Source organism: Dermacentor andersoni, chromosome 2 (genome assembly GCF_023375885.2).
Source record: "Dermacentor andersoni chromosome 2, qqDerAnde1_hic_scaffold, whole genome shotgun sequence".
NCBI classification, from domain to species: Eukaryota; Metazoa; Arthropoda; class Arachnida; order Ixodida; family Ixodidae; genus Dermacentor; species Dermacentor andersoni.
Genome location: NC_092815.1, coordinates 69,504,354 through 69,518,505, shown reverse-complemented (window position 1 = coordinate 69,518,505; position 14,152 = coordinate 69,504,354). Strand labels below are relative to the sequence as shown.

Here is a 14,152-nt window from a genome sequence, read left to right as displayed (position 1 = left end):
TGTAGCGCGTGGATATCCTGTCCTGCCACGTCATCCGATCTAGGAAAGTGCGAGGGGCAGTGGATCACTTTCTTCATTTCCTCAAGTTCCAGTTTTATATTCTAACGTCAGAAGCACCTCCAACAAATACGATTCTTTATCTTCTGCAATTGACACGTGTTCTGCAAAAATCATTGCGCTTAGTGAAACATGGTTGCCTGCGCATGTCACTGACTCAGAAGTGTTTCACGGTGCTGCGCAATTTCGTGTTTATCGCTGCAGTCGTGCTACGCGCAGAGGAGGTGGCGCCCTTTTGGCAATTTCAAATGACATTCTGTCTTCTCTTGTCTGTACGGCTGTCTCAGTTTCCGTAACTCTTGGTCATAAAAAAATTCATCATAGGCGTGTGCTATCATTTACCCTCTGCACAACCTTCCATGACCTATATACACAACAGTATAAACCTTGTTCGCACGCGATTTCCTTCACTCCCATCCTACTTCTGGGCAATTTTAATCTTCCAAACATAACCTGGAGCAATCAGCCTTCTTCACTCTCTCCCTTTTCGGTACAAGCTAAAGAGTTTTTAGACTCGTGCTCAGTTTTTTCATTGTCACAACTAGTAACACAGCCTACACGTGTAGCTTCTAATGCCGCAAGCACCCTTTACCTGGTTTTGACATCCCACCCTCATACAATCTCGGAGACTACACACCTACCTGGCATAAGCGATCACTGCCTAGTTGCATTTTCAACTAACGCTTTAACCCCCAAACCAAATAAAATCATAAAAACTATACAGATTGACAAAACCGCTAACTTTACCGCCATAAATAACGAATTAACTATACTTCTCGACACTTTCCTACCGAATTTTGAAAATCATACGCTGCAGCACAACCGGGACATGTTCGCCGTTAAAGTTCAGGAACTAACTGAAAAATACATTCCATCCCGCATCATTACCTCGAATTCTGATGTTTCTTGGTACAATATCTATCTTAAGCGCCTGTGTAACCGCAAAAAGCGCCTATATCGCTCCGCAAAACACTCGCCAACGGACACACGCTGGTCTGTTTATAGGTCCGCATTCGACACGTACATATAACAGCACCAAAGAACGCTAAATCTAACTTTCTCTCTAACGTAATTCCATCAATGTTAAAGACTGACGTTAAAATGTTTTGGGGTGTAATCAACGCCTTGCATGATGAGCACCTAACTCTGGAAGACCCCATTGGGTATCCTTATACCTAAGCAACAGTGCGCTGCCGCCCTTAGTGACGCATTTGTGAAAAAAATTTCTGTCCCCTGCAAGACCGCCTACCTCCTACTCGCCAGTACGATTATGTAGTTATGCCTCCAGTGATCGTGGATACGGATGGCGTTGCGAAACTAATTGATTCCCTGAACCTACACTCGTCGCCTGCTTAGGACTCTGTTAACTCAAAATTTAGTAAGAATACCAACGCTGTTAGCTCTGTTATACGAACAAAACTTTTTCAGCAATCACTGGATACATCTACTCAACCTAGTCAATAGAGAATCGGGAAGGTTGTTCCATTGCATAAATCAGGTAACAAAATTTTAACAGCTAATTATCGCCCCATTTCAGTCTCAAGCACTTGCTGTAAATTGCTCGAACATATAATTTTCGAATATCTTGTTAACTTCCTGAAATTCAATGCATTTTTCACGCCAGCTCAGCATGGATTTAGAAAAACATTTTCATGTGAAACTCAGCTTGACATCTTTACGCACAAATTGGTCTTGAATCATGTCACACTAAAACTTCTTTGCAGTCATTTTTTCTTTGGTCATCCACGGAATGAACCATCTTCCTGGTGAAGTCGTATCCATTTGCGATAACCAAAGATTTCGAGCAGCCCTAGCTAAAATTATGTAATCGAAACATCTTTTAAATTTTTTGTTTACTGCATGGCTGTAACCTAAGTGTTTTTGTATTTACCGCTTTACTATCTTAGTTTGCTTCCAATTTATCATGACGTTGTAAACCCTAGCTAAAACTGTATAATCAGAAGCCTTTGTACTTAAACGTTCTAGCTACTTATATTTGTTTCTTTTTCTCATTTGCTGTAACCCACTCCCCTCTTTAATGCCTTTGGCCCTGACGGTAATAATAAATAAATAATAAATAAATAAAATAAATTACGTGGCGTGCCCAGCTCCATTTCTTAAGCTTAGCTTAAATATCGACTACAGCTGTTAGCTCTCTAATCCACACGGCTGTCTTCCTGACTCTTAACGGTACACGTATCATTTTTCGTTCACCCGCCGTGGTTGCTCAGGAGCTATGGTGTTGGGCTGCTGAGCACGAGGTCGCGGGATCGAATTCCGGCCACAGCGACCGCATTTCGGTGGGGGCGAAATCCGAAAACACCCGTGTGCTTAGATTTATGTGCACGTTAAAGAACCCCAGGTAGTCGAAACTTCCGGAGTCCTCCACTACGGTGTGCCTCATAATCAGAAAGTGGTTTTGGCACGTAAACCCCCATAATTTAATTTAATTTTTCGTTCCATTGCTCGTTGCGCGGTCTAAAGCTCCTTCTCAAGCTTATTTGTCATAAGTTTCCGACCCATATTTAATTGGCAACGGTGTTGCGACCATTATTATCCAGCTTCGCTTCTATTACAACACATGTCCTAAAGGTGATAAGTAACGTTTTACTTAGTGGATCTGCTTAATTTGCAAACTAAAGATTTCTATCTGTTGCGCAAGTGATGTACGTCCGCTTCTACCAGTAAGACACCTGAAAAGGACGAATTGCGCCGTCCCATAGTATTTTCGTTAAAATAATCCATTCAAAAGAAAAGAAAAGACAGAAAAAGTAAACAAAAGAAAGAGGTACAGCCATTGCATATGCCAACCTCGAAGCGCCTTCATAAGTGTCTGCGCAGGAGCAGAGCTCGTGAGAACGTCCATGAAAGGTAAGCAACTCTTCATACTTATCTTCACTACTCCTCACCACCCCTCCTCCTCCGCACACTGTAGCAAGCTAATACACATTTACGTCACGCCGACCTACCTGCCTTTCCTGAAATTTCGCGTCTTTCTACACCTATGTTAGTTCGCCAATGCTGGCTTTACCGCAATAAAAAGTATTGTCAGGGGAAGCCCGCTTGCGCAACGCTCTTCGTTTTATATGGGAGTACACCGAAAATAAGTGCTTATTACACACATATCTTCCGGGCACCGAATCTGGGCATCCTCGACTCGGAGTCTACACCATCAGTGCATCGGGCGGGGGGGGGCTAATGTTTCGTTATGCAGCGTTCGGGGCGCGCGCGCCGCACACTGAACGCTGATGGTTAATATTGTGCACAACGTGCGATATTTTTATCAAATAAGTGAGATAGTTTTCTTCGACGCGATCCCAACGTTATTGTAATATGAACATGCGATACTGCTACGACCAGTCTGAACAGTGTCGGATCTAGAAAGGCTAATCTTAGGCATGGGAAACAACCCGTCTGTTGTCAAAGGTGAACCAATGGCAATTTGAAGCAAGTCGAAGCTCATCGAAAGAACTGGAAGAGAGTGCTGCGACACGGAAGGCTAAGTTACGACATGGTATTCGGCCATCGGTTTTTCACGCTGTTGCATAGCAGTGCGAATAAGATTCAGTTGCGGGCGTATTACGATGCCGGCAGCTCTGGACGCTATTGCAAAGTTCTTGCCGCGGATCCAGAGTCTGACGTTATACAATGACCTCAACTCTGCTTTGAAAAAAAGTTGTGAGTTACGAAGTAAGGTAGCATTTTACAGCTGCAGATAGTCCTGCGCACACTGTTTTACCACCGTGGTCTTATCCGCGGTCGTTAAGAAATATCGGACTGCCTCATCATTCCAACGCATTTACTGCCTCGCATTGTTATCTAAGATGTACGACCTGTGACTGTTTTCATCTGCCCGACAGACTGGAGAGAGCCATGCCAGTACCAACGTGAAAAAAAAAAAAAAAAAAGGAAGCGTTCACCGATGCACGGTGCACAGGGTAAACGAACAAAGAGGACAAATGAGACTCTCTCACGAAGGGCCTTTGTCAACGCTTTTTGCAGTGACGGCAGTTTACAGGCCGCTGCTTTGTGACAGGAATGCCAGATAACCAGCACTGTCGAGAGCTAGAGAGCTTTGACCGACATCGCCATCGCAGGAACGTGGACACAGGCACTAGATAAGGCTCGGTCACTATAAAAAATGAAAAACTAAGAAAAAAACAACCTTTATTTCCCTGAAAACGAGTTCTTTCTCTAAGGCACTTTGGAGAGCACGCATGTCACCTCCCACACTTCAGCGGTGCTGCGGCTCGTTTAAAACGCAAGAACCCGCAAATTATACCATGCACAGCTACGCGACGATATGAGTAAATCTACAATTGTATGTATGTACATGTATATGTATGTACAGATAGTTATGACCGATTGAGTTCTGTCTCTTGTCTAAAATCTACGTTTCTTCTGTGCACAGTAACATGCATTTGCGATACGTGCGACCGCTCTTTATTTTTCTTACATGGTCACTGTAATTATTAGGTGTAATTCTCTGCTCTATGCTTCACACGTCCTTTCAAACCCTCCTTGCATCATCGTTTGTAAACTACGTTCTACTTAAGTTTTGTTAAGTATCATACTTACTGTGTCGGGACCCGAGTGTCTTTGGACTAAATAACTATAGAGTTATAACAGAGAGGAGTCAAAATGCGTCTGAGTGCATTGACAGTGGCACCTTGAATTGACCATGGGTGTGTGCGTACCACGGAGGAGGAGGGAAGAGAAAGCGTCACCTTCACGCGCGCCGCCTTTGTAAGCCATCTTCATTTCATACCCACCTGGCTCGCGTTTCTACCACGTTGGCGCATTGCGGATGTTTAATGTTGTGACTGCGCTTCGAAACTCACGTGAGGCTTCCTATAACGTCATACGACCGCCATTTGTACATTAGTGCTCCCGAGCGCCACGCCATTGCCATTATTACCTGTTACGTAATGACTACTTATAATATGCTTGAATAATGCCAAACTACAATTAATCTTAGTTTTCCTTCCTCCATGGCCTGCATACCGGGATAGGATCCCACCAATTATAACTTATAGTTCTTCCCTGGTCAGGAAAACAAATGTGTCGTCATGCACCAGACCCTCTTGGTGCAAAGTTGGTTCATGTGCACATGAAGTCGTTCACCCTGCGCGCCACCGTGTCATGATCAGTCACGTGCTCGTGCTTCCCGCTCTCCAGCACGACGTAGCTGAAGCGCGAGCACTGTTCGGCACCGAGGCAGCGCACAATCGCCTCCAGGGCGTCCAGGTGCGGTCTTGCGCCATCCGAGAGCCCGCAGTCCCGCTGCAGCACCATCAGGTTGTTTCTGTAGCGCGGAAGCGTCCTGTCGAACACGCCAGGGTAGAGCTCCTGCGGTCGCGCGTACCTCAATCGGCGGTCGGTCGTGAACACGTAGCGGTCTCCAAACACGCGCGTGCAGCCCCTGGCCATGAGCAGCTCCGCCGATGCGGCGCTATGTCCTCTCGATGCCAGGACGTCCATGACCTCCTGCCTGGTGTACAAATCACGATGGTCTTCATCTTCGCCCACGTGCTCGTGCGGCTCGAAGCTGGGGCACGTCGCCGGAAAGGATCCCTCGATGGACGCAAGCCGGGGAACCCTGTCCGGCTGTAGCGCGGCGAGATAGTAGCCAATGCCAGCGCCCATTCCGAGTCCCAGGACAGAGAAGGTGTCCCATTTGAGGTGGTCAACGGCCGACAGCACGCTGTCGACGTAGCTGTCCAGGGTGTAGTGTCCGCGGGCCGGAAGATGCGAGGACATGCCGTGACCGGGTAGGTCGAGGGCCACCAGCTTGAACTCTGCCTTGAGGAAAGGCACCAGGGGTTCGAACACGGCCGCGTTGTCCAGCCAGCCGTGTAGCGCCAGAACTGGCTGTCCGTCGTCCGACCCCCACTGCTTGCCGGCCAACTGGCCGTTCGGCACCGGAAGCACGAGGTCGCGGGTGAGACGCTCCTTGAGCGACGCTGAGGACGCCTCACGGCGCGAGCCCAGCACTCGAAACGGCTCTACACAGGCCCGCGGCGTCTCCCGCAGCAGGCCCCTCGCCAAGACTAGTGCAGGGCTGCTCAATCTGCGAATGTTCGATTGTGGGAAAGAAGGATGGGCACGGAGTGAATCGAAGTTCTGAGGGAGTAGCTGGTTGACCTTGTGGTCGTGTTTCGTGTATTTAGAGTGCATGCCGCTGGTGCTATTAGAGAGTTTTAGAATAGGGGCCCCAACATTTTGGGGCCCCAAAGAGCTTTGCGGATGTTAGCGTTGGGGCACGCAGGAGTGAAGAGGTTTGGAATAAGGTTTTACGTTTGCGGATAGCGTCTTGCGCTGACAGCGCCACTACGGCGTCAAAGAAAAGCTATTAGAAATAATTAAATAAAATATACCATTTTATGATATGAATAGTAAATTTGACTTGCGTGTATTCGCGTTTAATTACAATTTAGAGGTTATTCTTCAAGCAGCAAACAATTAGTTGTGCTTAGTTTTGAGCAACAAAACCAACTTTACGTGCCTTCACCAGCCAAGCTTAGCCGTGTTAGGCCTACGAGCCATAAGATCCACAATCGAATTCAATATCAGCGGCGTCTAATGAGTCAATCTTCATAACACACGCTAGTTGAGAGAAAGCGATAACCGCAGTCACTTCTCCTAGCTTGCGAACTTCACGCGTTACCGCGAATCGAACCCGGTTTGGTGCTAGGTTAGAGCCGTCGCTTCGATGAGTGCCGCCATGTTTGTTGACGCAAAGCTTTTGGGAACGCTATTTGAGCTCCCGCTAAATCGGTGAAATAGCGTTCCCTGCGCAAAACCCAAACGCAGTTTGCGTTTCGCGCATGCGCAGTGGCTTCGACGCTATTTCTTTGGGGCCCGAAACGTTTGGGGCCCCTATTCTAAAACTCTCTATTTTCTAGGTTCTTTCTCTTGTCCAGTACTATACGGGACAGCTCTGAAATCAATAGGCACGGTAGTTTGAGAAACATCAGAAAACGATAGAACACGCTAAAGCAATTCTATCAATGGGTGATTAGGGAGAAAGTGGATTCTTCATGGAAGTGGCGCTATCTTCTGCAGTCGTAGCCTAAAAGAGAGAGGAGAAATTATAGCGAAGCAGGAACGTGCAGTAAATGTCTCACTGAAATATGATTACTTTTACCGGCCTTGTGAAGGCACTGCTCAGAAATTATAGGAAGCCAGACCAAGAAAGGAACGCGGTTAAAAAAAAGGGGGTCAAGAAGTGCTGCATTTAAGTCATACTGCGCGATTTTACGGGAGAACGAAGAAGGGATAATGCGAACAAATCGCGGTAGAGTGGGATATACAAGGAGTGAGAAGCCAGGGCTGGTGCCCGTGAGCAGGCGGGCGGCTCTATAAAAGCGCGATCATTTGATGGGCTAAGCTTGCTGCAACTCCTGCAGTAATACATAAATCTGTGGCCACTCCCATCGACTGAAGTGACCATAGAGTTTCTCATTATAACAACAATGAGAAACTCTATGGCAGGGACATCACCGCCATGTGATCAGATCTAAACTATAAATATATAAAATATGCGGATCCCACGCACTGTGGGAATCGATGTAAGCGAAGCTTTCTGTTCTGTTTGCTTTGATTGAGAATAACCAGCGGTGATATATTGGCGGTGAATGTTTAATTTTTTCAGCGTTAGTCCAATACCAGAGTGGTGAGCTAATGTTAAGCGTTACCTTGCGTGCATCCCTGCTGTTGGCGTAGAACACAGAATACACAGGGAGACCTCTTAGCTTGAGGCGTTGTTGTGCGCCATTGTTCATAACTTCTGAGAGGGCTGAGCATTATCATTGCCTCACATGGCACATCGCATCGTTGCAGAAGTGGTAAGATTTGTTTGAATTAAGGGGCTGTACGTGCCAAAACCAGGATCGGATTATGGGGCACGCCGTAGTGGCAGACTCCGGATATTCATCCGTACATATGTCATGTCATATAATACGTGCCACATATGTGCCATGTCTCTTTATCTTTTCTTTCTTCAATTTGTTCTTTCAATTTTGTTTGTTTTATGTGCTCGCGCCTATGTGCGTTATTTTGCGCGAGAGATACGCCACTTCTTATGTTACCGTGAACTGTACTTTTCATTCCTTTCCTGACAACTATTTTGTATTGCTTTGGCGTTTTTATTTGTAACACTGTTTTGGAAGCATGGTTATCATTGTAAACATTTTTAGCTTTCACATTTTTAGCTCTCGTGTATCGGTTTTCTCTTGTCATTTGTTCAACGCCCTTTCTCAATTGATCCCATCGGGGCCTGTAAGGTACTTTCAATAAATAAATAAATAAATTTTGACGCCCCGGTGTTCTTTAAGAAGCACCTAAATCTAAGTGTACTAGCGTCTTTTTGTATTGTGCTCCTCCCGAAATGCGGATGCCGCGGTCAGAATCGAACCCGCGAACTCGAGCAATGCCATATAGTCGCAAAGCTACCGCGGCGGGCACAGAAGTCTTCATTTGACGTGTGACCATTTCCCTAGTGTCGCCTAGACCCTACGGTGCGCTTCAATGCATCTTCTGCTTCCGCAAGTTCTGCGTAAGTTGTCCGCTTGACACATTTGAATGGTGCTTATTTTTCAGAAATAGCAGAAACGTACTGCACCGCAATTTGAACTGAAAGTTATGCCGTTTGCTCACAACCGCTGTCATGTCAGTAGCGTTTCCTAGGCTTCTCACGTTACCCCCCCCCCCCCCCCCCCTCCTCCCACCATCACCCTTTGTACGGTAACTGCGAGTCAAAACTGGCAGTTCCTGTTTCGCGACTTCATCGGTTCTACCCATTATCTGCCTCCTCTCTCCCGTTCTATCTAGCTTCCCTTTGGACTTGCACGTTCGTAGAAAGGTAAGTGCCGCGATTCCTGCAGTGTTTTTGCGGGGGGTCACGGATAATTGCAGCTGTCAAGATGTTAATATGGCGGCGCGGAGGGAGCTCCAGGGGACATTATGCACATTCGACGCGGTGCGAAGGTCCGAAAGAGTTCCTCGCGTCGTATTCTTTCCTCTCTATCTCGCTCCTGCAATGTATACACAAGCTCTGGACCACCTCCGACGCGGTGTGCCAGATAGCAGCAGCAGTGGGAAAGTCGCAGGAAGATGCAAAGAAAGCTTCGCTTTAAAAGAGATAGCGGTCACCTTGTGTTGTGGCGGTCTCCGAAAGTAACTTGGAGTCCTTCAGTGCACCGTCACTTACTGTTCGCATCGATGTGCGTGCATCATTTGAAACTGTATATATACGTACACATTTCAGCTGGCTTCGCGATCAAAGTCACCTTGCAATGTTGTCATTTGCAAATGCGTCGCTTGTGTACTGCTAAAATTAATCTAGATCGTCCCTTTATATTTGATAAGGAGCCAGAATGTTGACGCTGCGGCAGTTGCACCTCGCTGCACTAGCCGGGGGCATCAGAAGAGAGGGGTGAGAATCACGTACCTCAGAGCCATGGTGGCGGTGGCGTAGTGTCCCTTGCTGTCATGGACGAAGAAGCGCCGTGAGGGCTGAAAAGTACGCGCAACTTCCCCTCCCGCTCCGGCTGATCATCGCTAAACAAAGAGCATGGAGCAGGGTGCCGATAAAGAGCCGGACTCCGAGTCCAGATAGAGGGCATCCCCGTTTCCGCAATCAGCCTTATCAGCCGGCGCGGGATGGCCGGCTCGGGGGCGGCGTGTAAACGGATTCACAACGTCCCTCAGAGCACGTGCCTCCTCTTCTCGGCGCCTCCGCTGCGAGGAAACAAAAAATGAAGAGCCAGTCAGCGCGCGGCGCGCGTTATACGAGTCCGCGAGAAGCCTTGAGGGATAGTGTGTGTTTGCGTGGCCCTTGCCCAGATGCCTGGCAAGCCTTTTTAGTCACGGCTCCGCGACCGCGAGCACGACAACAACGCACAGCCGCGGCGGTGAGCGCGCGCTCGAGCAGCTTACATTTCCCTATCAGGTTGCGTGCCTTGGTATGACGTCGAAAAAAGCGGAACGCGCTTTGTCGCGTCCTCAGAGACGCTGCGATTCGTCCTTGTCCCGGAGCGCCGACTGCGTGCAATGCGTCGTTTCCTCTCGTCTTTCTTGCTTTCCGCTTTTGTACAGCGCGGCCCTTGTCGACATTCGTCATACTCCACAGGCCCGAAACAAACGTCGATGGCGGCTCGCCGACGGCGAAGAAGCATTTTCGGCGGCATGCAATCGCCGGCTAGACCTGTTTGCGTGAGCCTGTCGAGCTCCTCTATCTCCGCGTTCAGGTTGACGGGCAGTTTACCTGCGCAATGCAAGACCGAATGTCTTCGCGGAGGCGCTGAAGGAAAGCGAGCCAGATTGTGTGAAGTTAAAGTGTCTTGTTCGATGACACGTATAATTAAAGACAGGACAAGCGCCGTCGTCTTTCTCTACTTTCCGTGCGTTAAAAACCAAATTTGTGGGCTTTAACGTCCTCAAAATACACAGAGATGGCCTAGTGGCGAGCTTCGGATTAATTTGACCATCTGGGGTTCTTTAACAAGCAGTAAGTGAAAGCACGGTGCAAAAGCGTTTTTTAGCATTCCGCCCCCATCGGAATGTGACCACCGCGGTCTGGAATCGAACCCTTCACGCTGTGCTCAGTAATGCAACGCAATAGTCACTGAGCCCCGCGACTTGTTCTTTCAATAAGTTGAGCAGCTTCAACGCAAGCTGCAGTTCTCTTGGAATAGAAGCGTGCGTATATACTCTCGAAGTCTGCTGACTACTCTTCAATGCCGCATTCTTTGCTGATGCTATACGTTCTTTAGCAAGGGAAAACCGCGTACACGGTTCCATCCATTACTTTAGTACGTGACGCGGTAATGAGAACACCCACGCAGTAGGAGGGGTTTAGAACAATTGGTAAGCTGTCTTGATATGGAAGCGTTACGCCCGTTTGCAACGTATTCCTCATATAGTTTGCACTGCGCGGATGTTACGTCGTGCAGTATGCTTCGTGTGTAATGTTGATATCTTTGCGAGGGACAGCGCTAGGATGTGACATTTGGCCGTGAAAACTTTATACGTTGCAGTTCGAACACTTGTTGCTGAAGAGCGCTTAATATAGGCTCACTTTATCAGCTCGCATAACGGCATGTGACATTTATGGTGCGCTACAATATGTTGTGTGTGATATGGGGCCGTAAGCAGTGTTGCACCTGGGTCGCAAGCCCCAAGGGTAGCGTTGGCCTGGCGGCCTGGGGCACAGCTGGAAGCATCCGAAGGTCCCGGCAAAGGATGAGTCGACTGCTAACAGAACAACTGGTTTATTTTAGCATCGCAAAAGAGCGGCCGGTCAGGTCGACCGAAGTGGAGAGACGGGAGAGCACGTTACTCGACGGAAGAAATCGGAGCCTCTTCTCTTGGCGTCCGGGGGCAGCTGCTTTTATACTCTCGGAGTCGAGGGCAAGAAGGAACGCCTCGCCACAGGCGCACGTGACGGCGCCACGGACACACTGAGAGACACGTTGAGACGAGTGTAGTGACGCATCCGCCGGGCCGGCGCCGGTGAGACCTCCTCGCTTCACACTTGGGGAGCTCCTCTTCCCGGCTGCCGCGCGTTGACAAGCGTGGGCACCAACATGCACACACACACACACACGCACACACGAAGACACGTGGCATTGAAACATGCCTGGGCGCGCTTGGCAGGGAGGCGTTGCGGCAGCGCTGAACGGGCCAAAATGTCCGCCGCTTTGAACGAAGCCCCGGCGTCCGTTGCATCCACGCCGGCTATACCGCGCGTCGTAGGCGAAACGTAACAGCAGCCATAAAGTGTGCGATTGTCCTGGCCGTTCGCATGACTATCTATATCTCGGAAGTATGCAGATCTAGCAAGGCCAAAAATAACGTCACCGTCTGCAACTGCACACATACAACGATATCAACAAAGGGAGCTCACAGACTCAAAGCTGGAGGAGAAAACACATGTTCATCTCTGCCTTGGCGCTTCCATTTTACCTAATGGAAAGCACCACTGTTTCTCACAACAGCCGTTGGTGCCCAGGCTCCAAATCTAATTTCTTGGTTATATGGGCTGAACTTTTCTTTTGAAGCCGCGCAAATATGGACTGAAGGCACAGAACAGGTCCTTGGGCCACGTGCTTGTCTGCTTCCGAGCCTCAGCGATCTATCTTCATGTACAGTCGGCGCCACCTTTGTGCAGAGCGCGAAAACGGCGGCCGATTATAAGGGTGTTTACGCTCCGCAGGCAGCCAGCGACGTCTAACGGTAGTGGCTGGGCCCGAGATTAAATGCGTCGGCAACGTGAGCCCAGACACATATCTCGCGCCTAACAGTTACCGCTAGACGTTGCTGGCTGCTTCCGTAGCGGCCCGGCGGCCGCCGTTCCCGCGCTCTACAGAAGGGGGACGCCGACTCTATGTACAGCGCCGTCCACTGCTGTGTAGAGCGCGCAAGCGGCGGGATTTGCTCTGCAGGGTGACACCTGGCGGCAGTTGCTTGGTCCGCGATAGTGTGCCCAGGGGCATGCGCGGCCTAACAGACATGCGGAACTGCTTTCGACAAGTGACGACGTTGAAAAGCGCCCCTTTGTTTACTCTAATCTGTACTCTGTCTGAGGGCGCGTGCGGCATAGCAAACGCCATATAATGAAGAGTATGGGATGATAACGCGCGCCGGTCTTTTCGCAACAAATGAAGCGCGCCCACAGATTGTTCGAGATAACAGAGGCGCTTACGAACATGACCGCTGGTTAAATGCAACACGTGCAAGTTTCCATGTTTATTAGGCCGCGCCTGCTCGCTGCTGGGCACGCCGTCTCGGGCCCAGCAACCGTCGCCAGGTGTCGTCCCGCAGAGCAAAGGCGGCCGTTGGCGCGCTCTACACAGCAGATGACAATGTACATGTACTGCATCGCTCCTATTATAGCTTCCCGTTATGCATGTCACGCGCCATCAAATTCAGTCAGCACATGCCGAAAATACACCGTGATGATAGCAATAGCAGCATGAAAAAGAATTAGAAGGAGTAAATGCCGTCGAAGTGTTTTCTTGCCAGCCAAGAGAAACGTCTTTATGTGCACAACGGCAATGACATAAATGACAGAAGCTCACAAACTCGACGTGAGAGGCCAGGACGCTGCATGTTAATTCGCCTCTCAGAACTTAATTTCTAGGCGTGTGCAAATATAATCTACACTTTCGAATAACTATAATAGAAGTTTACATTCGGTGCTCGATTCAACTTACTTTTGTTTGAAATTTCGTATATTCCTTCGACTATTGTTTCCGAATGATCCACTCTGACATAAGGGCGACTGATAAGCGGGCTTGAGACGAATTTCTTTGATGAATAACGAGATCGGTGTACAAGAAACATAAAATTAAAAGTTAGATTCTGGGATTTTGCGTGCCAAAACTACAATCTATGAGGCACGCCGTATACAGTGGGGGGACTCCGGATTAAACATTACACATTCAACATTTGAACACCCTTAAGGGTTTAAAATCAATTGATTGCCAGATGAGCACCCTTGGGGTGTTAAATACAGCACCCTTATTTGATTAATACTCTTTAGGAAGGGTGTTTAGCTGAAGTAGAAGCGAAATGAAGATGTCTCCCTCAGCTTGTTATAATTTCCACTGCTTACGTGTTGTTTATGACCATTACTGCACAAACGGCATCAAAGTACAAACAGTTCAACCTTAAATAGGCTACGAAAGAAATGCATGCAGGTAGGTTCGAGCCCTGGAACTTCATGTGGAAGCCAGACACTATAACCACTGCGCTACACAGGAGCCACGTTTCAGCTCTTTAAATATTGTTATCTGCATGTATAAATTATCTAGAAACTCCAACAGCTCTATTTCATGAGAAACCTTGCACAACGTCACATCGTGCATCGAAGAAAATGTGTTCGTTACACTTAAAACCTAACATTTCTATAGTTGCAAGGACAGTTTTCAACGGTAGCGAATGTGCGGACAACTTTCGTATAGGGTGTTTATTCTTATCTTAGAGTGCTAATCTTCTATTGTGCTTCGATTGTTTTCGAACGCACCTTTCACTCTTAAAAACAGTTTACACCCTTTAGGTCGTATCTTGTCCCCCAACGATAATCGTCATC

At 48.3% G+C, this 14,152-nt stretch overlaps 1 protein-coding gene across 1 annotated transcript; it reads right to left on the bottom strand.

The window, feature by feature from the left end:
- Window positions 1–4,207: 4,207 nt before the first annotated feature.
- On the bottom strand, window positions 4,208–9,850 carry LOC126541901 (serine hydrolase-like protein). The gene is made up of 2 exons (XM_050188865.3): window positions 9,509–9,850; window positions 4,208–6,127 (listed from the first exon to the last, which is right to left on the bottom strand). Exons 1-2 carry the CDS (start codon window positions 9,517–9,519, stop codon window positions 5,158–5,160), a joined length of 981 nt encoding a protein of 326 aa, XP_050044822.1. The 5' UTR covers window positions 9,520–9,850; the 3' UTR covers window positions 4,208–5,157.
- Window positions 9,851–14,152: the final 4,302 nt, after the last annotated feature.